Source organism: Saccopteryx bilineata, chromosome 3 (genome assembly GCF_036850765.1).
Source record: "Saccopteryx bilineata isolate mSacBil1 chromosome 3, mSacBil1_pri_phased_curated, whole genome shotgun sequence".
Lineage (NCBI taxonomy): Eukaryota > Metazoa > Chordata > Mammalia > Chiroptera > Emballonuridae > Saccopteryx > Saccopteryx bilineata.
In genome coordinates, this window is record NC_089492.1 from 7,603,365 (window position 1) to 7,629,536 (window position 26,172).

Genomic DNA, 26,172 nt, shown 5'->3' on the forward strand with positions numbered 1-26,172 from the left:
GCACGGTTACCAGCCTTCTACCTGCCCCCCCCAAAAAAAATAATCATGGTCTTCTTTTGGAGGCTGATGGATCCAAGATCGTGATGAGGGACCCCTCAAAAGTAACCAAGTGGTGACTCACGCTGGTGTAGATGGTGCAGAGCATCATGGGACTCAGTCAGCTTCCAGCTCGGGCATCTCCCGATGTTTAGTTGACTCACCCATTCTAAATAAGGAACCCCAGGTCTGATGAAATGGCAACACATTCCATCAGCCACATGGGACTCCGTCCTGGGCCCGGCCCGTCCGAGCTGGGACTCCCCTGCAGCCGCTGGCAGCCGTGGGCCTGTGTGAGCCTGTGCGCATTACAGAGTCTACGGACACCGTCTCATCGACTTCTCACAACAGCCCCGAATTAGGAGCCGTTCTCATTCCCATTTACAAAGGAGGGAACAGTCCCCTCGGTGGTGAGTGACGGCCATTTGTCCCTGAAAGCTCTTCCAGGCCATCTTGCCAGGGCCAGAAGCCCAAAACCCCAGTTTCTATCCCCAATGGCCTTTGAGGTCATCTAACTTAATCCTGTCCTGTCGCAGATGCAGACACACAGGTCCGGGGAGAGGAAGGGACGTCTCCCGGCTCCCACAGGAGTAAACAACGGAGCTGGAGGTGGATCTGAGCTGTGAGCTCCTCCAGCCAGTCCCGTGGGCTGGGCGCTGTGATTCCCAGCAGCCCTCGGGCTGACTCGGGGAATAAGGAAGTCCCCGGCACACAGTGGGTGCTTTGCCTCTCCGCCATTTCAGGGGAGGAGGAGTGGGCTTTGTCTTCTGCTCGAGAGCAGAGACCGGTGGTGGTGGCTGAGGACCAGGACAGGTGGGCTAACTATGGTGTCACCCTGCTGTCAGAGGGTTCAGTTCTGCCTTCGCCCGGCTAGGGAGGCAGGTTCTGCACATCCCTGCTCAAATAGAGGTTTGGGAGCACTGGTTCTTGTCCCGGCCCCTGGGCCTTACACTGGAGCCACCACGTGCAGCCACAAAGCAGCCCCCGCTGTGTCCGGGTGCCCTCTGCACCCCCAGCCTGGGTGGGAGGTGGCGGGGGCGGAGGGCAGTCTGTGGAGAAGAGGATGTCTGGTTGAAGGGCCTGTCTGCGACCCTTGACCCTGACTGGCTCATTTGCAAAGACCGCCGGGACCAGGCAGACAGAAGGGCAGCTGGTGGCTCTGCCCAAGACGCTGGCAGCAAAGCCTGACTCATTCTTGCAGTTCCTGGGTGGGGGTGGGGAGTTCTGGGCAAGGAGCAGAGGGAGGAGGAGCAGAAAGGAAGAGGGACAGAGGAGCGGAAAAGTCATTAGGGAAGGGGGACAGGGATGGAAAAGTGGGGTGAAGGAACCCATCAAGGCCGCAGAGAAGGCAACTAACATGTCAGAGGAAGAAAAAAAATAACCAGGGAGGCACAGAGAGCCGGAACAGAAGGGGTGAGTGTGTCTAGACACACATTTCTGGCTTCCGCCCCAGAAATCAAGTTCAGATTTTAAGACTAAATTGAAATATGCAAGAGGCCAAAAAGCATTTCCTCTTCTTCTTGGGTGAAGGAGCTTCTTTGGTTGCGTTCGCCTTCACAAATGAAGGATTGTTCTCAGGAAACGCGGAGCTCCGCCGGGCGTCTGCTGCCCCCTGCTGGCGGAAGCCTGGTTCTGCGCCCTCCCCGCCAACGCCGAGGGAAACCAGGGTGCGTTTTGGTGGTTGGTTAAGACTGAATTGTTCCCTCTGCTGGCTCTGTGGTCTCAGACTATTAGAGCTGAAAGGGATTGAATTCTCCAACCCCCGACCTCTGCCCTAAGCTTTAGACCTGACTTTCCATCAGCCTGCTGGCTGTTCCCACTCAGACCTCAAACTCAGTAGGTCCCCAGCCTAGTTTCTCTTCTCAGCAAGCGGCCTCTGTGCACATATTGCTACGTCTGTGACCAGCACGTGGCCCGCCCTGTCTCCCAGCCCCGAGACCCTGCAGATGCTCCTCTCGCTCGGCGTTCACATCCATTAGTCACAAATCCTGCTGAGACCACCAGGACCTTTGTTCACTCTCATGGGACCCTCGTCACGTCACCAGATCCGCGCTCACCCTCTCTCATCAGCCCACGACAGCAGCTTCTGGACGGTACCTGGCACAGGGCAGTTTTTGTCAACACAAGTACAGAAGATAAAGATACCGATGTAAGATACAGAGATAGGTGATACAGGTATGGATATGGATGTAGATATGGATATAGACCTAGGTGATATAGATATAAGGGTGATATGGATATATAGCTATAGATGATGTGGCTATATATATATATATATCTCCATAAATACATATATGGAGCTATATATATTTAAAGGTCTTCTGCAAAATGAAGTCCAAACCCTTCACTTGGCCTCCAAAGCTCTTTATATCCCCTCTGCCTTGTCTGTCCAGAACCACCTTATATCCTGTGTGCCAGACTTCGAGCTAGTCGCTGGGGCATAGAGAGAAACAAGACAATCTCCACCCCCAAGGAGTCCCATAGACGAGAGATCGGGCGCGTTCAGGGTGGTATGGCCGTAGACCCAAGGAGTCCCATAGAGCAAACACACAGTGCAGCCCAGACAGGCTCTGATGAGTGGGGGTGGGGGCTACCCTGCTCTATAGAAACTGGATGCACTTGGCACTGACTCCCACTCCACACTGTGTTTGTTTTTTATTGCTGCATCACAATTAGTGGCTCATAACAACACACATTTATTTGTCACACAGTTTCCCTGGGCTGGGAGTCTGGGCACAGCTTAACTGAGTCCTCAGCTTGGGGTCTCACAAAGCAGGTTCAGGCTGAACTTTGGGAGCTCTCTTCCAAACTCACCGGATTCTTGGTGCTTGTGGTTGTAGGACTGAGGTCCCACTCACATGCTGGCCGTCAGCGGGGGCTTCTCTCAGGTGCTAGAAGCCACCACAGTTTCTTGCCTTGCTCTGCTAGCTCCTTCACAACATAGCAGCTCACTCCGTTCTGCTAAGATCAAGTCTGACATAAAGGAGCATGATCACAGGTGCACCTATCTTGTTGCCTTTGCTGCAGAGTGAAACCTAATTGAGGGAGTGACATCCCGTCATCTTTGCCTTATTCTGTTGCTGGAGGAAAGTCAAAAGTGCCACCTGCACTCAAGGGTGGGGATTATACAAGGGCATGACTCGGAGCACGCTTAGGGCATGCCCACCATTCACACACCTCACAGAACCTTCCCAAGATTCACACACGTTCAGATACAACGTGGAGGTAGAGTCTCAGAGTCTGGCTTCAGTTCTGTCTGAATCAGGTCAGCCGTGGGAGACCGAGCTAGTCTTTCTCCCCAGGTCTGGGCTTCAGCTCCATGTTCAGTGCCAGCTCAAGACAAAACCGCTCACACAAGGCTATGGCGGACGGCTTGTGCTGCAGGACCACAGATTTAAAATTTTAGACTACCTTGTTCTTAAACATTCTTCAGCATTTGGATAGGTGATATTCTCTCCTCTATCGTTCCCAGCCTTTAAAACTAACTCCCACCTCCAGCTGCTTAATTTTTATTGCTGAGAAGTTCAGCAGCCTCGTGTCTTCAGGTTTGCAATGCCCACTTCATCTGGATCCCTAAACTATTTCACTAGACAAAGGCAGTCCCACCCTAAGAGGGATTCTAGTGTCAGGTGTTAGGATAGTGTGTTTTATTTACTATGCAATGCAAGCAAACGATTACAGAATGATCGTGGGTTGTGGTCAGGACCAGAAAAGAAATGCCTCAGGTGTCCTCTGATCTCAAGGGAGAAGCCACCCAGGGGAAGCTGCAGGGAGCAGCAGGGGCAGAAAGCATCCAGAAGCAAGACATGATCAGCAAAAGGATGAAGAGGCTTGTGTGGGGGGAGGGCAGGGAAGAGGACCACCAAGACAGCACGTGGGCTCAAAGAGTTTGAGGAAATGCTGTCATTCAGTACAGCCGGCCCGGGCTGGGAAGCGGCAGATAAAGGCTGTGAGGAGGGCAAGGCCAGGTCATGAAAGGTCTACACCCTTTGCTAAAGAAGATCAGCCCGGGATGATCAGCTCTGTGTCCGGGAACTTTTTCCCTGTCTATGTGCATGAGGGGATCACAGTCCAGGTCAACACACAGTGCACGGGGAACCGCTTGAGTGAACTGGGACGTGTGGTCAACCATCTAAGCCTCCACATCCTTCTGACACCTTGGCTGGAGTGAACTGGGACGTGTGGTCAACCATCTAAGCCTCCACATCCTTCTGACACCTTGGCTGGAGTGAACTGGGACGTGTGGTCAACCATCTAAGCCTCCACATCCTTCTGACACCTTGGCTGCACCTCTTGGATGCTTCCCATCTGGTGTTCCCAAGGCAGGTGGCGGACACTCGGGCCATAACCTCTGCTGCGCTCTCCTGTGACTCTCAGTCCTCTGTGCCTTCCACTGGCCTAAGAGGTCCTTGAAAGTGCAGGCTGGGCTGTATTCATGTGTGCATCCTTGAAGTCAACACTATGCCTGGGACAAAAGAGGCACTAGATACAGAGATATAAAGTCACACAGGAGACTAGCTAACTCTTAATGAAGGCTAACTACCTACCAGGCACTCTTCCAGGCACCTGACCTGAATTACACTATTCAATAATTGAAGACGTGGGCACTTTTACAGGATTCATTTCACAGATGAGGAAATCAAGGTGCGGAGAGGTTGTGTCATTTGCCGGAGATGGCACAGCGTCATAGGAAGAAGGGGATTCTAATCTGGTCTTACCTTCAGAGCTGATGAGTGAATGGAGTAAAGTCTTGAGAGGGCTGGAGTTTGGACTTGCAGAATCACCCAAGGTGGATTAAGTTCCCTCCGTGTTTCCCAGGCCCAGCAGATCAATGGTGACTGTGTCTAGGAGAACCTCAGGCGTCCTTTGCATGATCCTATGCAGTCAACCAAACAGTTCTCCATCCATGATCTCCTGTGGTCCTTGCAGCAGCTGTGACCTCTGCAAAGATTTGTTATTCCCACTCTGTGGGCATGATCACTGGGCTTCCCAAAGTCAGTGGGCTACTGGGGGCCACATAGAGGGCCGGAGCCTCCTTTGAGCCTATGGCTGTGGACTCTAAACTCTGTGGTCTTTTTGCTGACCACAATTTATCTTGATGGTAATAATTCCTTCTGATGTTTGCTTTTGTGTCTCTAAAATGGGTGTGGTCACCTCTACAGTGGGAGGTGGTTGTGAGGACAATGGGAGGATAGCTGTAAAATGGCCGGCGGTCAGTGCTCACTAGAGGTGGTGGAGGCCATCGTTACGGTCACCATCATCATCTCATCATCCTCTGCACAGATGGTCTGAGGTCCAGAGTAAGCCGATCCCAGGCGTGGGTCAGAGTCATGAGTTTAAAGTAAAATGGCCAAACGCAGGCGGAAGTGGAAAACCTTGCTTAGATTCCTAGGCAGAGTTAGAAACATAGTGATTCAGATCTGTGGATCAGTAGGTTTATTGATCAGGAAAGGTGACCGGATCACCACGGCTCAGAGCCAGGGACTTGGGCCCTCAGCCAAGGCCAGGAGCAGACATTTCCAAACCTCCTTCCCACCAACCATGAGAGAGCTGTCTGTTTGTTGGGACAGGTCCCACTTATGCATGGTTAAAATCCAGCTGTGTCCCCGCTGCCTGCCATGTAAATAGTAAATGAGTGAGTGAGTGAGTGAATGAATGATTGAATGAACAAGTGGGTACCCACTTACACAAGCAAGCCCAAAAAAGCATGGATTGGAACCTAGTAGGGCAAAGAGCCGGGTTCCATAGAGCAGGAGGGCTTGAGGATATGGTACCAAGCCTCACCCATGGACCCTTGCTTGTATGTTCCCTCCTGGGTCCTCAGGGAGCCTGTTGCTGACCATGGAACCAAGGACTCTCCACCAACAGAGAAGGAGAACTGTTTTTTCTTGATTGAAACAAGGACATACGTGCGCGCGCACACACACACACACACACACACACACAGAGTTTACAATGGTACTGGTCTCAAAGGATTGTTTGCAGTTTGCTTCTGCCTGGGGCAGGGGCATGAACCCAGATGACCCCTCAATGACTTTCCAGGGACCAGTGTCCTGCATCATTCAGTGTGGTGACTCCTATTCCATCTAGCATAAAGAGCACTTTATAATTTTACAAACATTTCTGAAGATCCCCAATGGAAACAGGTTATTTCCTTGAGTACTCGTTGATTGTAAAAAAAAACAAAAAACAACAACAAAAAAAACCAAACCATGCAAAACATGGTGATAGCAACCTTTTTTGAATTGATCAATTTTTGGAATGAGTTTTTTATGTTTTCTTTACACTTAAGAACTTTTTCATATTTGCAAACCATAGTCCTCTGCGGGCGGAACGTGTAATTAGTTTATTCACGTTCCTGATGATTTACTAAAACGCATGATAACTATGTTTGGTCTTCATGGGTTCCGCAGCCCCTAGGGTTGGGACCAAATGATCTAGTTTGAATTCCAACTAATGAACCGCTTCCACGAACCAGCTGGTAAAGTAGAAATACGCACAGTGCCTAACCCCGCCCAACCTTGTGTTCTTGAACTGGACACGAACCAGCTGGTAAAGTAGAAATACGCACAGTGCCTAACCCCGCCCAGCCTTGTGTTCTTGAACCGGAACATTAACCCGACCCGTCTTGTTATGAGGTTAAATGGAATGATGCAACCCACACCCCTGCCCGATGGGGGTCACAACGTCATCCGGCTGCCTGTCACCTCTCCCTGTCTAGCCTTGGAGCAAGCCAGCACTCGCTCGACGCTGCCTTAGTCTTTTCCTTCTTTCCCTTCTAGGTTCCTGATCGTCCTGGGGTGCTTGATTCTGGCCGTCCTGACCACGTTCAAGGAGTACGAGACGGTTTCGGGAGACTGGCTGCTGTTACTGGTGAGATCGCGGGCCCGGCGTGCTGCTGTGTGTCTGGGGTAGATGCTCTGGTTGGACTCCCACGGCGAAGGCAAGGCGGCATTTCTGCCCAATTGGTTTTGGCTTCCTGGAGCCTCTGGCCAAATCCAGGCCCAAGAGAAAGCAATGCCTGGACCGAATGGTCAGGTCTACAGGGGCACTGGTGGACTGGGGGATGCTATTTATTATTCCAGGTTAGAAATAAGGGGCCTTACGCAGGGTCAGAGCAAAAACCAATATGCGTTCATTAAATTCTAAACCGCGGCTTCCCAGTCCTCAGAACGTTAATACACAGGCGTGCTTCACTCTGAACCTTGCCTCTGCTTTCCCTCCGTAAACCCTGAGGATCTCTTTCTCTGTTCAAGGCCAAGTACAATATTTCTACATAAAACTGTCAGTCCTCCCTCCCAGGGCCTCTGCCTGTCTCTGCTTTCTATTCTGCAAGCGAGGTGTGGTGGAGAGAGAGAGGGACTATCCCTCTTCAGCACGGTCCCTAATGCCCCTGCCTCTCAGTTTTCTCCCCACATCCTCACCTGAAATATGTGAAAAGATCAGATGAGCAGCAGACGCCACTAGGCTGGGCGCAGCCTCCTCGGCACCAGGTGGTGGGGCCCCGGGGAGAATGAGCCCCTCCCGCAGCCTCGGACGGCGCTGGTCACTGGCCCTCCGAACGGCCACACCCTGGCTGACTGAGCCGTCAGCCCACCTCTTCAGGGAAGGGGTGCTAGCCCCCCTGTGGGGTTCACACACTTGCAGAGCCTCTGCCTCACACTGACGAGCCCTTCTTGGCTCCAAAGTCAGCAGATCCCTTTCCGAGGGCAGGTGTTTACGGTCTGCAGGGCAGGAGACCGAGCGAGTGAGTCCTGGGAAACCATCCAGTTCTGGGATCCCTGGGGAGGTGCCGCTGCACAGGGAGACCCCCAGAGAGAAAGGGGGACAAAGTTGTCCTGTCTGGTTAGCAGGGGAGGTGGGGAGGGGAGGAGCAGACCCAGAATCCCAGGGGGCAGAATGGTGCTTACGATGTGGGCTGTGAGCCAGATGCCCAGCTGGGGCTTCCTTCTTTGACACTTTGAAGCCTTGAGAGATTTGTGTAACCATTCCTTGCCTTGGTTTCTCAAAATATAAAGTGAAGGTGATATTATGAAACACTGTCCTGGTGGCACCTGGCCCAGGAGCACACTCCGTAACACTGGCCACCACGAGCAATGCTGAGGCTGCACACCAGGTGGGATTTAGTAGACAGTTTCACTGAAACCCAACTGTACTTCTTAGGGGTTTTTAATGCATGAGAGGGTTTGGTTTTTTTTTTTTTAATGATCCATTGGAACAGAAATACAGAAACGAGAACAAGTAGTCACTCTGCAAGCCTGAAGGTCAGGGACCCTTAGAGCATCTGCAGGAAGACGGGAGCTGGCTGGCCCCAGTGCAGGACGCCGGCTCTCTCACCTCCGCCAGCAGAGCAGCGGCCGACAGAACCCGCTGGTCCCTGACGCCTGGGTCCCGGTTCATCCGCGTCTCTCCCCATCTCTCCAACACAGGAGACATTCGCTATTTTCATCTTCGGAGCCGAGTTTGCTTTGAGGATCTGGGCGGCCGGGTGTTGCTGCCGATACAAAGGCTGGCGGGGACGGCTGAAGTTTGCCAGGAAGCCCCTGTGCATGCTGGGTAAGCCCCTCCCCCAAGTCCCCTGAGTCCCCTTCCTCCGGTGCATTGTTCCTCTGAGGAGATGTTGAGCTGACACCCTCCTTCTGGGAACTCCTGGGGCTCTGCGGAGGCCAGACTGTCCCCCACCTCCGTGAGCTGCTGAATTCCTCCTTCTGTGTCTGCTCCTCCTAACAACCCCACAGAGCAGTGACTCTTCATGGGATGGTGTCACTTTCAGAATCGGGGCTCTGAAAGACCCAGCCATTGCAGGATGCTGAGCTCCCGGTCCCTAGACTAGTAGCACCCCAGTCACTGTGACAGCCCAGATTGCCCATGCATTTTCAGACCGCCTGTGGCGGGGTGGGAGCCATGACACCATTGCGGGTTGAGAATGGCCTCTAGAGGACCAGATTACGCCCTTTCCCAGAGGTGGAAACTGAGGCTCTGGGAGCCGAGCCGTGTCCCAGTCACACAGGTAGGAGGTGGCACGTGCCGTCCTAACGCCCAGGTCTGGATGGACTAGCACCTATGCCCTCCCCCGCCATTACATACTGGGTCTTGACCCAAGAGTTGGTTTGAGGGGGTGTCACTGAGCCCATCATTCAGGACAGGCATTCTGATAGCAGAGATGGAAGCTGTCACACTTACTGGTGCAGCGTGGACCCATCTGTTCCCATCTGCACATCCTACTACAGTCATAGCGTGACATGACAAAGTCTGTCCGCAGTGACGGTTAGGGGACTTAGAGTATCCAAATGCGGGAATGGTTAAAGGCGCAGGATCATAAAACATTAGGGCTGGAAGACCACCAGGTCCTCCTGTCTTATGTTCAGTCCCCTTCAACTGGTCATGCAGACTGCTTGCATACCTCAATCAGGCTCACTACCTCTCAAGGTGTTTACTTCATCTTAACTCCTCTGCCTCTCCAAGGATTTGACTTGAGCCATTCTGTGCCTCCTCTTAATTCCAGCAGATTCTCCTTTTTATCAGGAAAGTGTGCTTAGTGGCTTCAACCACACCTTACAGCCCACGTTTCTTCCTCTGTCACAGAGGCTAATCCTACTCACGACGTGTGGTTGATGTCACGGTTTAACACAGCAAGGCTTGGCACACGCTCGTGTGCTGGCAGACGGGGCTGTGATGGCTCCGCTGGTCCCCCGACAGCTCCGGTCACCGGCCCTTTGTCCTCTTTCCCAGATATCTTCGTGCTGATTGCGTCTGTGCCCGTGGTCGCCGTGGGCAACCAGGGCAATGTCCTGGCAACCTCGCTGCGGAGCCTGCGCTTCCTGCAGATCCTGCGCATGCTGCGGATGGACCGCAGGGGCGGCACCTGGAAGCTTCTGGGCTCGGCCATCTGTGCCCACAGCAAAGTAGGTGCCACGGAGAAGCCGCCAGACCACGTGGGCCGCTCACCCACGCAGCCCCTGCGCCCTCCCACAGCGCGCCCGTCAGTACAGCGTCCCCAGGGGGAGAGGGGTCATCTGCCGCCACTGGGGACGGTGACGGGAGGAGCGGGAAGTGGGGGAGGGGCAGGCAGGAAGCGGGGGAGGGGCAGGCAGGAAGCGGGGGAGGGGCAGGCAGGAAGCGGGGGAGGGGCAGGCAGGAAGTGGGGGAGGGGCAGGCAGGAAGCGGGGGAGGGGCAGGCAGGAAGTGGGGGAGGGGCAGGCAGGAAGTGGGGAGGGGCAGGCAGGAAGTGGGGCAGACGCAGGGCTGTGCCCGCGAGCAGAGGCAGGTAGGCCTGGGCTCGGTCTCAGCTCCACCAGATACACGTGGTCTGTCCCTCGACCCTGTTTGACCCGCAGTTTCCTCACTTCTAACACAGGGGTCACCAGGCGTCTCCCTCTGGGTTGCTGTGAGGATGAAATGAGCTGATGCACAGGAACGTGGGCTGGGAGGCGCAGGGGCCATGGTGCAGGCTGGCTTGTTGGATCCAGACTCCGCTGGTGTGAGTCTGGAGATGTCCTGAGCCCTCCCTGGGGCTTGGTTCCTGCGTCTGTGAAACAGAATAGTAGTAACGCGCTCGCCTCAGGCGAAAGGCACTCAGGACACACCCAGCTCGTAGCGACAGTTCATCGCTATCGATGAGCACCGAGATCGCGGATACGCTCACCCCGTGAGTCGGGCCGCTGTTTCCTCATCACACTGATAAGAAAGTAGACACAGAGGAGGAGGCAGCCGGCCGAGGTCACGCCGCGGGACACATGCCAGGCAGTTCGCTCCCGACCCCAGTTCAGTGGTTAGCTGCCGGTCATGGCGGAGCTCACCTCTCCAGGGGCGATCAGATGCTAGGATGGTGGGAACTTAGTCTGATCCCTTCCAGAGTCCCATGTGTGTGAGCAGGTGTGGAAACTGAGGCAGGCAGAGTCCCATGTCTGGAGCCGTGGGGCTCCCTGTGAGCCCAAACCTTAAGTACTGCTTTATGTTAACATCCCTGCCTTAGCTGGACCCTGGACCGTGGAGGAGAACCTTGAGCCTCAGCTCCGGCAGGGAGAACCCTCGGGAGGCCGGTGCGGGAGGAATCAGAGTGGAGGACCCCCGGGTGGGTGCTGTTCAGGTGAACTCGGAGAAGACTAGTGCTCATGGCCCGTCTTACAGTACACCGAGTCAGACGTTCAAGGGTAGGAGAGGCCAGGCTCTGCTCCCAGGTAAAAAGCCCCAGAGTCGGCAGACCCAGCACAGAAATGCTTACATCTTCTTGCACACAGTGTCTGGTGTGGGTTGGGTGGTCCCCGTCTGTCTTGCAAGTGAGCCTTGAGTCACCAAGGCGAGGGAAGAGGGGTCTGGAGCATCCTGCCAAGTGGACTCCGCACCCGTCACCCCCTGCATTGGCTGGACCCCAGCCGCTCAGCCCCAGCCTGCCTGCAGGGTCTTGGGCATGGGCCGGAGCCCATGGGCATGGGGAACGGCCGCGGACCCTGCCACAGCGCCCCTGGTGAGAGTCGTGTAAAGGCAGAATTACCCTGAATGACCTTTTCAGTGACTGCAAAGCAGGGAATTGGGACTCATTTTCTCTCCTCATCGATGACCATTATGCCGCCTCCTAGCAACCCAGCGCAGCCAGTGGTTCTGCACATACGGTGTTTCTTGGTTTATGCACCAGACGGAACTTCTGACTCACACTTGGGGGTCAGAAAGCACACAAACACGTAGGAGGAACGCTGGAAGCACATGTGACAAAGCTGGAGGCTGGTGCTCAGACGTGACCATGGGGAGGCAAGATCCAGTTCCTGCTTCCCTTCTCGAACCCTCTGCAGGGCGGACACTGGAGAGAGCAGCCAGCTGGCTGGTGTGCGCCCTGCACACTAACCTCCCCCTCTGCTGCAGAGTGAACTCACACGCGTGCGCTGTGCATGCGAGGCCCTGAGGGAAGCCAGACCTGTAAACACGTGAGCGTAAGGAAGCATTGGACATTAGAGAAGTCTGCGTGGAAGATAGGAAAGGCATAAAGGGGCTAGAGATCAATAAATCCTACCTCTAGCTAGAGGAGCAAACATCCAGGAACGTCTTACAATGGGGGTGACATAGTCTGAAGGTGACGTGGTGATGCTCTGGTTGATGCCCTGGACAAGGACAGTTCAGGCAGCGAGACCAGTGTCAGCAGTGGCATGGAGGGAGACAGGGAGCACCTATCGGCGAGATCCGAGTGACTCAGAAGGCCAGCTGCCTGGCCGTAGATGGCCAGATAGATGACACATGTGGAGAGCAGCGGCTTTGCTCTCTGATGACTCAGCGGGAGTGACAGGCCTCATCTCCAGATCGCATGTGCCAGCACCCTGCGCTTTCTTCCCATCCCAGCTACCATGCTAACCCTTGACAGTGGAACAGCATGAGGGAAACACAGCCTCAGAGGTCGTCGTGGCGGGTGTCTGAAACCCCAGGGATGCCCACCTGCCACGTCTCCACGCCGTCCTTGCTGGTCCTTAACGGTTTTTTGCAGCCAGCTTCCTCTTGCTTACTCACGCATATGTCCTAGTCAGTCTCTCACATGATGATATGCATGACATCACGGGTTTTATGAATTATTTATGCTCATTTTTAATATGATTTCAATCAATAGGTGACTACCATAAAAACTGTGCATTTCACCGATCATACACCTGGCACTTTCTGAGACTCTCTGATCCAATCCTTTGTTTTTAACATGAGGAAGCTGAGGCTGGAGTGGAGAGGTCATTTGCCCAGGGTCACAAAGTCACCCGGTGGCAGGCAGGCTGGGGCCCTCCCTGCCACCCTGACCACTGTGCCACGCCCGCTGCCCCTTGCTGCTGGCTTCCCAGTTCAGCTGAGCTCCGTTCTGCCCGGTCCTGCACAGGATCCAGGCTCCCGAGTCCTGAGCCTTGGGCTGTCATTCAAAGTCACCCCACGGTGGAAACCTTCCTCTCCTCCTATAGCGGGCACTCATTGTACTAACGGTGGAAATGACCACATTGCCGACCCCATTTTACAGAGAGGGGAGGTAAGGACCAGAGAGGGTGAGCAACTTGCCCACGGTCACAGAGCTGGGAAAGCTGGTCTTCCGTCCAACTCCAGTGTGTCTGCGCCCAACATCTATCCAGCGGCCTCCAGTGACCGCTTTTCTTGTCCTCTGCTCCCTCTCCCAGGAGCTGATCACCGCCTGGTACATCGGGTTCCTGACGCTCATCCTTTCCTCGTTTCTTGTCTACCTGGTCGAGAAGGACGTGCCGGAAATGGATGCGGAAGGAGGGGCGATGAAAGAGGAGTTTGAGACCTATGCGGATGCCCTGTGGTGGGGCCTGGTGAGTCACCCCCTGGGAGATCCCCTCCCCCTGGGGCCTGGCTGTGATCATCGACAGAGAGAGCTGCATTCTGCGGTCACAGGCAAGAGCTAGACCTCCTCTGTTTTGGATCCTGCCCATGGGAGACTACCTCACAGGCTGTGCACTTAGAACAGGCCTTCCGTAGTATTTATAAGATGTCAGGGCTCAGAACATTCTGGTCCTGTGGTCACTAGGGCCCTTACCCCATTAGTTCTAGGCTGTTATCATCCGAGCCACGCATGTACAAACAGACACAGTGGCAGATGCACCCGTGTAATACAGACCTTCACACCTAGAGACGCACAGCCCCACATCCACAGGGACACATGGTACTCAGGGTGGCACCGCCTGAAGTCTGACTTCTCTCCAAAGCATTGCGCTAAGCACTTTACCTTTATTAACATGTTTTAAACTCAAACAGCTACTTTTAGACCCTTTTTTAACATGGAGAAACTGAGGCATGAAGCCGTTAAGTACCTACTCCAAGGAGGACCACTGAGCCAGTTAGTGGTTGGCCGGGGATTTGAACTCAGGCAGTTGGGCTCCAGAGGCCACACTCTGAACTGCTCTGATGTCCTGCCTGCCGTGTTCATAAGCTCAAGACCACTCACACAGGTGAACACACCCAGGAGTACACAGCACAAAGCAGACATCAGACATGCACGCCATGTAATATATACTCTCAAGCACACTCCGTGACATGGCTAGACCCCAAATCACATGTGTATGTACATGCACAAACACACTTGCAATTACTGAGCCATCTGCTGAGTGATTGACTACAGGCAGGAAATCCTCGACTCAGAGACCCATGTGGCCCCAGGGCCCCCACACGCTTCTCCGTCCTTGGTAGCTTGTCTCCCACCGCGATCTTGTTCTAAGTGGCCGCAGCACCCACCCACCCCGGGTCAGTCCAAAGGCTGATGGGTGGAGCTCAGTGGACACTTCCCCAGTTTCCCTCTCCCCGGGGGCCCCCGTCTGAACCCTTCTCTCTTCAGATCACACTGGCCACCATCGGCTACGGAGACAAGACGCCCAAGACGTGGGAGGGCCGCCTGATTGCAGCCACCTTCTCCTTGATCGGAGTCTCCTTCTTTGCCCTCCCGGCGGTGAGTGCCTTCAGTGTCCCGTCCTGCGTGGCCGGGACCCCTGCTCCGTCCCTGGGCTCCGTATCTGCCTCCCTCGGACCCTTGCTCAGTCCCTGGGCTCCGTATCCGCCTCCCTGGGAAACTGACTGAGCTCCTGGGGGCTGGGATGGTGTCTTTCATCCTTGTGTTTCTTTTCATTTTCATTTTTAAAATATTTTTCAATGACATTCAACATACACTGTTATCTGAGTTTCAGGTGAGCGACATGGGGGTTAGACACTTACATGACTTACACTAGGTCTAGAGCCCACTGACATCAGATACAGTTATTACAGTGGGCTTTGCTTGCACATAGTGAGTCCTTTGCCTTCATCTACAGTCTTGTGTACGTTAAAAAAATACATTTCCTTCAAGAGTGAGTCAGGAGTGGGTCTTGACTCCTGATAGAATAACTTCCCAAGCCGGGTGCCCGTAAGTGTGATATTAACAGAGCAATAGATAGCTTTTACTGAACTTTCTGTGTGCTGGAATCATGCCAACTGCTTCCTTACGGCATCTCGTTTCATCTTCATGATGTTAGGAGTTTGGTGCTGTATTTATCTGCTTTCTCCAGTGGAGGAAACCAAGGTTTCGTTGGGTTAGTGAAGTTCCCGCAGTCACGAGGCCACCGGGCTGTGGACCCAGGGCTCCCAGGTCTGCGGGCTCTATAGCCGGGTCCTCAGTCCCAAAGGGGGAGAGCCTTCTGCTCTAACACTGCATGCCCACCGCCTTCAGCTCCCGTCCTGAGGCTGGGGATGCTCTTTCTCCCCTGCCGCCCTCCCTTGGGCTGCCTGACCTTGAGCATGGACTTGCTGCATCGCGGTCTCCTCCCCGTAGGGTGAGGGGCAGCGGGAGGGTGACAGGGTTCTCTCTCAAGTTGAGAAGGATGTGCTTTTGTCTGTGTCATCCCCATGCGGGTCTGACCTGGGAATCAAAACATCATAATTCCGGAACATCCCAGCTGCAGTAAAAGTCTCAAGTGACAGTTCAGGCAGTTGAAATGTTTCCAGTTCCGGCGACACTTACCGGGCGTGGATTCCGCGTTGTACCCCCACCAGCCACTCCTGGACAGTACCTCACCTTTTCCGTACGCAGTATGGGCCAGGTGCTGGGTCCTGCTTCCCTGTGGGTCCCTGAGCCGCAGCCAAGAGGCCTGCCCAGGGCCGCACGCTCAAGTGGCAGAGTCAGGAAGTGGCAGAGAGGCAGAGCGGCCGAACACAGTGCCACTAAAGTGGCAGAGTCAAGCCCTCCTGACGTTGGGGCTCCACTTCGCCCAGCAACCTACTCCCGGCAAGAGGAGGGCCTTTCCCCTTACCCCTGTCACTCGCTGTTGTTACTGTGGGCCTGGGAGTGGGGGGCACCGGCAGGGTCCCGTGGGGCTGACCGGAGCCTGGTCCTCCCTCCAGGGCATCCTGGGGTCTGGGCTGGCCCTCAAGGTGCAGGAGCAGCACCGTCAGAAGCACTTTGAGAAAAGGAGGAAGCCGGCTGCTGAACTCATTCAGGTCTGTGTCTGCCTAAGGGTGAGCGGGTGGGATTGACACACGGTGCTTGTGTGTGTGTGTGTGTGTGGGATGAGTGCATGTGTGTGCTTGTATGTGCATGTGTGAGCATGCAGGCATGTGTGTGCTTGTGTGTGCATGTGTGAGTATGCAGGCATGTGTGTGCATGTGTGCCTGTGTGTGCCTGTGTGTGTATAGGTGAGCATGCATGCATGTGTGTGTGCATGTATGCATGCATGTGTGTACATGTATGCATGCATGTGTGTGCATGCATGCATGCATGTGTGTACATGTATGCATGCATGTGTGTGTGCGTGCATGTATGCATGCATGTGTGTGTGTGTGTGCTTGCACAGGAGTGGGCATGCCTGTGCACGGGGCAGGGCCCAGGCTCATGCTTGCCTGTGGGTGGTGGTGGGTGTCTCTGTGGTATCTATCCGGCCCATCTCTGTGGGTTCCTAATGACATCCTCTCACTCTCCCATTTGAGTTCTAAGCTAGCTAGAAAAGAGATACAGACCTCAGGCAGAGGCCAACCCATCTGCCGTTTTACTAATTATGCTGCAGTGGAGAATTTGGGTCCTGTTAATCCCCACCTCAGTGTTGACCTGGGGACCCACAAGGAAGAGTCAGCCTAGAGTCTAGGAGCATAGCCAGCTGGCTGCAAGGAGGTGTGGGCCTCACATTTGCCAAGACTAGAGAGTCGTAAGCCAAGAGAGGACGACATGCCCTACACGTGCAGAACACTGACCCATTCACCCATTTGTCCTGCACATTAGACAGTCACGCACCCGTGCCTGGTGGGTGCCTGCCAGCCCTCCGTCTCCATCATCCCCCACACCGGGCTGGGTCGGGGACAACGGTGAGAGGTGGTGAGAACGCAGAACTATTCCTCTTAGACCTCAGAGGGACCTTCTGCTTCGTGGTTTTCTGGCTATCGGGAGTACAGAGAATAGCACAGTCGAGTGTCCTGCCCGTAGCTACGTGGGCCTGTCTGCATGACCACCCACTCGTGAGCTTGAGTCCAGGTGTAGTAAGGGTCTCTCGGGTCTGTACTGGATGGTAACTGATGTTACCTTACACACTGTCTCTAAGGGACTGTGTCGTTAACCCCCAAACCCCAAGCCACCGTATCCCAGTGGTTCTGTATTCAATACATTAGCTTCAAAACCCCATCTCCGCTGTCTCTTGTGCCCAGAAATGGCACAGAAGACAACATTGTCCCCTACCTAGTCAGGAGTCTCAGGGAACCTGCAGCAAGCGTGGTCCCTGCCCCCCTCAGGGATTTAGGACCCAGCACCCCTGGCTCCCTCCCCTGCAGTTCACCCCCACCCCCCACCCCCCACACCAGTCACAGCTCCGAGATGATGGGGTCAGGGCATTCTTCTTCCCACCGGAGCTGTGAAGAGCCAGACCCCAGCTTCTGTGGATGTCGCCTCAACGCTCACCTGAGCCCTACGGAGTCGAGGGCTTACCCAGTGGTGTGCGAGCCTCAGGTGACACCAGGTCCCTCTGTCCCCCCGCAGGCGGCCTGGAGGTACTATGCTACCAACCCCAACAGGATCGACCTGGTGGCCACATGGAGGTTCTATGAGTCAGTTGTCTCTTTTCCGTTCTTCAGGCAAGTGGCGACCCGTCCAGAGCGCTCAGGGCACGACCGACCTGCCCTCCTGTGGGTGGGGCTGTACTGGTGCCTGTGGCCTTTCCGGTGTCCTGGAGGACGTCAGTTCCCTGTCTGGCCATGGGCCACAGTAGAGTCACCGGGATGCTTAACAAGTCCCGGTGCCCAGGCCACACTCCAGGGTGACTAATCAGGGAAGGGACCCAGGTGGAGGAAGCCGCAGGAGGGACCCTCTGGTGACCCAGATATGTCGTTTTGTGTTTTCAGAAAGGGGGAATGAAAAGGAAGGGAATAAAAATAAAAACCTCCTTCCAGGGCCGGCACGGTGAAAGAGCGAGATAAATTAATATTTATTACGTGCACGGTATGTTCCGGTCCCCATGTTCATTGTTTCTTTTAATCCTCACAAGCACCCTACAGCCTAAGTCAGCGGTTCTCAAATGTAAGGTGCCTTCACCTGGAAGTGGGAGGTTGGGCGGATGCAGACGCTTTGGTGTGGCAGAAGTCCCCAGGGGATTCCGACACTGGCCCATGGTGCTCCACTGGAGACAGGCCTCACGGTGGGTGTCACCTGGCACCTCTCACAGATGAGTGAGCTGGAGCTGATGGTGAAATGAGCTCAGCCAAGGTCAGCCACCTTCAGAGGCCCCCAGGCTGTGGTGTTTCAGCACGTGGGCTGCTGAACCAGACTGCTGCTTTCCCGGTTTAGATACTGCAGTCCTGAGCTCAGCCTTCTAAGCGCGTGGCTAGAATGCAGCGTTGCTTATATTCTTGAGTTAGGAAGGAAAGCAGAGGGAGCCTCGGCTTCACAGCTGGAGCTGGGACCTGCTCCGAAATGTGCTGTACCACGTGTCTTTAGACCTGGATTCTACTGACTCATTTCCCCCACATAAAACCCTCTCGTGGATGACCATGGCAAAGAGAGTAAGGTCCAACACGTGACAACGTGACCGTGACCTATACGGCCTGAGAGATCAGGCCCCACTTACCCTCCCACCAGCCCTGCTGTAGTGTCCTGTCACGCCCTAGGTTCTAGAGGCACGGGACTCTTCCTCTTTGGGGCGTCCAGTCCACCCATATTTTTGAGCCCCTTGAATATGTTCAGCACTGCGGCCAGAGCACAGAAAGAAGGTCCCAGGTATCGGTCTTGGGGAAGAATCTAACCTTGATCCTGAAGATGAAGAGAAGCCATGTGACCACAAAGTGACATGTGACCACAGCTCTGTGATTTAGGCAGACGACAGGAAGGAGATTGGAGGATGGATTGGACCAGCTCAAGATTTTAGTCAAAGAGATCAGATAGCAGATGATCACAGGCTTCGGGGTAAGGGGCAATAAGGACTTAGACCAAGGTAAAAGCAGCAAGACTGGGTAGTGAGAGGACCTGAAAGGGAACCAGCAAAGGGGAGAAGAACTCAGGGAGGAATGACTTATGGAAGAGGTAAGGCGAGAAGGAGAAACAGGGCTTCGGTAAATGAGTGACAACGTTCGGGTTTACCAAATGTGTTTTCTTCCCTGTCATTAGACTTACTTGTACGAAAGATGACCTCTTAGGTTCCTTTTGATTCCAAAATTCTATCACCGCCATAATTGTTTCAGGCTTTGCATAGAATGAATCTTCTTTGGGATAGCAAGAATCTTCTTGGAATGGGCAGGTGCCTTCCCCTTAAAAGAATAGAGTGACCTTGAACTCAAAAACAAGAACATGTACAACCACATTGAACACAAAACCAAGGCAGTTTCCATTTGCTGCGTATCCCAAGGTCTTGGCAACAGGCCCATTCCTTTGGGTGGACTTATTATAAACAAGGTATTGTCCTAGCTGTCAGAGACTTGGAGGAATCCATTGTGCTGCAGACAGCTGCGGTGATATGAAAACATCTTGAAAACTAAGAGAGAACATTTCTTTTTTTTTTCTCTCAAGGACAAAAGTGTAAAGTCACCTAGCAACCATTCTGAAACAAGACAGTCCGTTGGGAAAGGCTGTTCCTACCTTCCAGCTCACTCCCCATGTTTAATGGCAGAGAACTAGTCCTGGTGTGTCCTCATCTGCTTCCTATGTTTTTGGTTTTTTATTTATGCTTTTTCCAAAAAAAAGGAACAACTTAATTGAGCTGTATTTCACATGCCATAAGAGGATTTTACATACCATAGTGCTACTTATAAAGTGGAAGTTCTGTGGCCTTTTGCGTGTTCACATTGACACATGGCGGTTACTTCTGGGCCACCACCACCCCCAGCCCCGGCACCCATTCTGTTTTCTGTCTCTTCTGCCTATTCTGAATATCTCATAGACACATGGTATCTTATACTCGGTGGCCTTTGCTGGAGAGAATATTTCACTTAGCTTGATGTTTTCACATTTCACACATGTTGTTACGTGTGTTGGATCTTGATTCTCTTTCATGGCTGAATAATATTCCATTTTCTCTGCCCCATTTTGCTTCTCCATTTATCAGTTAATGCACATTTGGGTTGTTTCCACTTTTGGGGCTATGATGCTGCCTTAAACATTTGGATGTGGATGCATGTTGTGAGGACATGTTTTCGGCTCCCTTGGATAGATACCTGAGATTTCAGTTGACATCTCTGTGTTTCACTCCTGTGAAACTGCCCGACTTTTTCCCATGGTGGCTGCACTGTGTTCCATTCTTCCTGAAGACCCCAAAGGATGGCGCTGTGCCATCTGTCCCTGGGAGAGGTGCCATGTCAGGGTTTTCAGTTCAGGGTCGCCCTTGGTTCATTTGCAAGGATCTATGTGTTTGGAGCTAAAAGTGATGGATGACGGTGTTCCCTTTTTATTTATTTTTTCCTACAATTTAAAGTTATAAACTCGTTTTTGTTTTTGTATTTCTCTGAAGCTGGAAACAGGGAGAGACAGACAGACTCCCACATGCACCCGACCGGGATCCACCCGGCATGCCCACCAGGGGGCAATGCTCTGCCCCTCCAGGGCGTTGCTCCGTTGTGACCAGAGTCACTCCAGCACCTGGGGCAGAGGCCAAGGAGCCATCCCCAGCGCCTGGGCCATCTTTGCTCCAATGGAGCCTCGGCTGTGGGAGGGGAAGAGAGAGACAGAGGAAGGAGAGGGGGAGGGGTGGAGAAACAGATGGGCGCCTCTCCTGTGTGCCCTGGCCGGGAATTGAACCCGGGACTTCTGCACGCCAGACCGATGCTCTACCGCCGAGCCAACCGGCCAGGGCCTAAATTCATTGTTTTTGAATTGCAAAGAACCTCAGGAAGTTTCAAGTCCAAACCCAGTTTTATATGAGAAGAAACTGAGGTCCCCAGAAGTTCAAGAGCTTGTTCAAGGCCACATGTTGTGTTGGGGAGAGCTGCGAATCCTAGAACGTCAGTGCATTTTCTGTCCGGTGCTTCAGGAGAAGACATGGGTCAGAGGCTGTGTGACCCGCCCACGGCCACACTGGAGCTGGATGTTGAGCTGACTCTGCTGCTTCCTGTGAGACCTTGAGCAATTTCCTTACATTCTCTATGTCTCAGTTTTCTCATCAGGAAAATGGGGAGGATACTAATACTTACTCTGTAGGGCTGAGGTGAGGATTAAATGAGTTAATAAAAAGCACTTAAAACAGTACCTGTCTGTTCATTCATTATTGCTCAGTAATATTTGCAATGGTGACATTGACCGTGATGATGATAGTGGTGACAGGAGTGTTGAGAGCCGCTAAGTTATGGAATTCCTGGCGCCCTGGTCTGTCCCCATCGCTGGACAAATCCCCTGAGCCCAGCACAAAGCCTGGGGCAGAGAAAGTGTGCAGTAACCATCTCCCGGATGCGCAAATGAATGAATGGCTGCGAAGAACCTTGAATGCTCAGAGCCGTGGGGTCTGGGATCTGGCCTGGGAAGCCCACCTCCTTCAGTGGTTCCCCTCCAGACTCACCATCTTGTCCTGGAGTTCCACTCTCTTCCTTTCCTCATCAGAGGGAGGCTTCGGGGCACACCTTGGAGAGGGGTTCTGTATAATTGACGCTTATTCGGGGCACACCTTGGAGAGGGGTTCTGTATAATTGACGCTTATTCGGGGCACACCTTGGAGAGGGGTTCTGGATAATTGATGCTTGTTTATTCTCTCCCTCCTCTCCCTGTAGGAAGGAGCAGATGGAGGCGGCCGCCAGGTAGGTTTCTGATCATGAACTTCTTTCTTCCCACTCCTACTCTAATGTGTCGGGACAGACGGCCCAGTTCCGTGTGGTGTAGGGGCCCTGGGCAGCCATGCTGGTCACAGATAAAAGAGATTTGGGACCACGCTTCCCTGTGCCATCTTCATGTTAGTTTATTCAGGGACACCTGTATAGTGACAATAGCAACAGCCACTTCCTGAGTTTCTCCCTGGGGCTGGGTTCTGTGCCTGGAGTCCTGCTTACGTTATCCCACTTGGTTCTCACAACCACAGTGTATCCTCATAGCCTCATGTTTGGATTGGAGAGGTTGGGGCGCAGAGAGACTGAGTTATCCCCTCGGGATCACCCGGCTGAGTGGCAAGACCAAACTTCAAACTCGTGGCTCACACAGGGAAGACACCTAAGAGATCCTCTCTGATGTCCCCTCCTCCAGCAGGACAGGCTCACTCCAAGTTACAGAGCCCATGAGCTCCCGGGGTTACTCAATCCGGGTCTCAGGACACCCAGCGGGTACACTCTCCCTCCTTTTCTTAGGACCAACAGGGTTTTAAGTCATGCAAATGTTGATACTGCAAGTCACTGAATCTACCTCTAGAACAGACAATGAAGAGAATTCAGCCAAACTGAAAGATACATGCAAAATGTCACTGTGCGTGGACTAATTAAGACCCAGATAGGTGCGTTTTGAGGATTACTGAAAAAGTGGATGGATGGATGGAAAAACTCTATTCTACAAGTGTCGTAAACCCAACTTAAGTCACCTTGGACTACGAGGAAAATGTGATGGCTCAATATTCACCCGTAAGACACGATGGGAACCCCTGGGAAACAAGGAACCAGGCCTTTGGGGTTCCTCTCCTTTCTTGTCTCTGCTTCTCCCTGTGCTCCACTCTTCCCGCTGACTCTCGCCATCCTGATAAAGCGCGGACGCAGGCAGCCCCGGGATCACACAGTTTCTCTTTGTCTTCACCCAGCATCGCTTTGAAAATTCCCAGGGGAGCACTTAGGTTGGCCTAATCTGTGTCACACACACATACTTGGACAAGCTCTGTGGCTCAGAGAGTAAGCCCAACTCTGGGTCACGCGTTCACCTCAGAGTGAATGGATATGAGTTCACGATGCCATGATTGGCAGCCCCCGTTAGAGTCACTTGGTTGATGTTGGAAGAATCACTTCCCCAACACAATCCGGTCCTCTGCCTGAAGAATAGGGATGGGACATAGCACGGACAAAAACCACAGTTGCCCTTGACAGGCACCAGTTCTACCTATAAATTCTCAAATCTCTAAAAATAATAGTGCATTACAGAACATCAACAGGAAACCACACCAGGCTTCATTTATTCTATAGATTAGACCAGAAAAGACTGCTAGTTTGTGTTAGGGACATCATTTTAAGCACCAGTTCCAACCGCTCATTAGATGTACAGGACTGCTGTTGGTTAGGGGCGTTTGTTTGATAGAAAGTAGCGTTTTCTGAATTTTTAAAACAGGTGGCTGTGGTCAATAACTCTTTGCTTCAGCCCAATTCTTTGCTTGGTACTTTCAAACAATTCAGTCTGAACAGCAGCCTTCGGGATGTTTCTCTGCATTTGTCTTTGGAGAGAAAAGTGTGTTCTAGGGTGCTTCTGTATCTCCTGTCTTGTCCTATGGCCTTCCATTGCAGGGCTGTCAAAGTTAATAGATGGTCATTCTGTGGATCAGAGAATTCAGGTATAATGACTGTCATTTATAAAAGAAACGCTTACTGTTTTCCAGGTATAGTTTTAAGCACATCTAGCCCTTGTAGCTACCCCCTGGGTGGAAACTATTTTTAGTCTCCATTTTACAGATGAGAAAACAGAGGTTCGAAGAGACGAGTGACTTGCACAAGGTCATAAAGCTAAGAACGTAGCAAGAGCAAGGCTGTGGACCCAGCTGGTCTGCCTTTGTAGTTCATGGCCCTGGCTGCTACGCTGATCCTCACACTGACTGGGAACACTTAACCTAATCCGTTGTTTTATTTCCTTCTGCCTTTTCTTGGCTCACGTCGCCAGGGTCCCTGCCGTGAGAGGGGACTGCGGAGGCAGGGAAAGGCTCAGAGCCAAGATCTACTATGGAGTGAAGAAGCATGTGGTCAGATGCTACAGTTCACACTTGGCAGTCTCCCTGTGATATCAGGCACATGAAATTTGTCTCATCGGGTGATAGATGATGTTGGCAAGCCATTTCCTCCCATGCCGTCAAATCAATGACGGTTGAAGGTGTGCAGGGATTGAAAGCTCAATTAAGTCAAGCCCCTCATTTTACTAATGAGAAAATTGTTACTCAGAACAAAATAAGAGCCTTGGCCCAATCCCATGGCTATTAGTAATTTTTCTGCTACCCAGACCCGGCAATGCCGGTGCCAGGGTGCGAGTAACCGAGATGCAGAGATGAGGCGGGGACCAACTCTGCTCAGCCTCAGAGCGATTCCCGCCATGTCCTAAGGGCTTAGTCTCAGTTTTCCTCTTGGAACATGGTGGGGGGGATTTATAGCACCCCATTCCCTCTGCTTTATGAACCAATCAAAAAACTAATACGGGAGTTTCCGTGAAGGATCAAAATACAGGCTGCTTGTGGTGGGTAAAGCAGATTGGCTGGGCGGGGGGGCACAGTGAGCTTCGTAACGCTCCCCACTGAATCTGACCAAGTTTCAGATAAAAAGTCTGAATCATTTAGATAAAAGAAGGAATGAAGATTTTCCTAAGTCCCAGTCACAGCATGTGGATAGGCTGGAAGGTATGAAGTCAGGGAACTGCCCGGAGTTATGGCTGGACTTGCATGAGGCTGAAATCTGAGGCAGGAGCCCAGGACAGAACAACTTTGATTGTACTTCCCCGTCTCACATCCATTTGTTCCAGTTTTTCTGATTCATGTTTTAGAATTGTCTGTCAGGGACCCCAGTTTTCCAGGGAAGTATGCTGTAAGTTCCAAGGAGGATTTTTCTAGCCCAGACTCGCAGCACCTCTAAGCACAAGGCCTGAATCGTGCGCTGGAAATCCACATGGAGAAAGGCAGAGATGGATTTTGCATTTCAGGGGTGCACTTTGACTTGCATTTGATGACCCTTTGCAGGCTTAGATTTCAGACAACACAGTTAAGAAGTAAGCTGATCAGCCTGACCAGGCGGTGGCGCAGTGGATAGAGCGTCAGACTGGGAAGCCGAGGACCCAGGTTCGAGACCCCGAAGATGCCAGCTTGAGCGCGGGCTCATCTGGTGTGAGCAAAAACTCACCAGCTTGGACCCAAGGTCGCTGGCTCGAGCAAGGGGTTACTCAGTCTACTGAAGGCCCGCAGTCAAGGCACATATGAGAAAGCAATCAATGAACAACTAAGGTGTCGCAATGCGCAACAAAAAACTAGTGATTGATGCTTCTCATCTCTCTCCATTCCTGTCTCTCTGTCCCTGTCTATCCCTCTCTCTGACTCTCTCTCTCTGTCTCTGTAAAAAAAAAAAAAAGAAAAGAAAAAAAAAAAGAAGTAAGCTGATCACCCACCACTGCAGGGAGAATTCCTCAAGCCTCTTTGATGTGATGGCTGTGAGCAATTCAGAGCTGAGGTTCCTGACCTGTGCCGACACATCTGGGTTTCTCATGCTGATAGAGTGCGTCCCTTATAAACCGCCCTCTGTGACCAGTGGGGCAGTAAGGAGTGGACATTGCCACAGCCATGGAGACCGTGGGAGGTTGCAGCAAACCATTTAAACGCCAAACAACAAGTCCTAAATGCAGCGCAGATAGAACCCAGAGAGTCCTCTCATTATCTTTCCAAGAGTCAGCATTTTAACTGAGAGATTTCCTGCCAAGGCAGAGTGGCTGCCCTTACTTCCTGTCTTGCTTAGTTTATTTGGAATGAAGTCCTCATAACCTTACCTCCTGCCGAGGTCAAGTTCAGTGACAGTGTGGAGTGTTGGAGACTAGGGTGAAGGAGTGATGTAAAATGATATTGAATGTCAACTGTGATAGAAAAAATTTTTAAATTGAAAGTACTGTAAAATAATGCATAAAACCCAAGAACTCATTTCAGTTCATTAAAAAAAAAAAAAAAAAAGGTCTTTTTATTTTGTGGCCCAGGAAATTTTATCCATCCTTTTCACACATCATTAGCCTTCTACTGCTGATGTGGGAAGAGGATTATTTTCCGAGAAAATGATGACAGCCGGCATTTCTTGAAGGCTTCCGGCCTCCCAGACAGAGGCTCAGCGTTTTACTTGCATTCCCATTTAACCCCTAGTCAGCTGTGTGCAGCGAGGACTGATTGGCGTCCTTGTATATGAGGGGAACTGGGGGACCAGAGAGAATGAGTCCGGTGTCCCGGGCACATCCTTCTCGGGAAGTTTCCACCCCGGCTGCCGCTGCCCGGCGCCCATAGCTTCCGCCACTGCCCTGAGTGTCAGCATGCGCTGAGCAGTGTG

General features: G+C 52.6%; 1 protein-coding gene across 1 annotated transcript in view; it reads left to right on the forward strand.

The window, feature by feature from the left end:
* Nucleotides 1-26,172, forward strand: part of KCNQ3 (potassium voltage-gated channel subfamily Q member 3) — a 213,860-nt gene that overhangs the window by 168,678 nt on the left and 19,010 nt on the right. The window contains exons 2-9 of the mRNA XM_066265643.1: nt 6,819-6,909; nt 8,466-8,592; nt 9,769-9,941; nt 13,173-13,328; nt 14,348-14,458; nt 15,883-15,978; nt 17,501-17,599; nt 21,710-21,732. Coding sequence (XP_066121740.1) covers nt 6,819-6,909; nt 8,466-8,592; nt 9,769-9,941; nt 13,173-13,328; nt 14,348-14,458; nt 15,883-15,978; nt 17,501-17,599; nt 21,710-21,732 — 876 coding nt within the window. The remainder of the gene's footprint in view (nt 1-6,818; nt 6,910-8,465; nt 8,593-9,768; nt 9,942-13,172; nt 13,329-14,347; nt 14,459-15,882; nt 15,979-17,500; nt 17,600-21,709; nt 21,733-26,172) is intronic.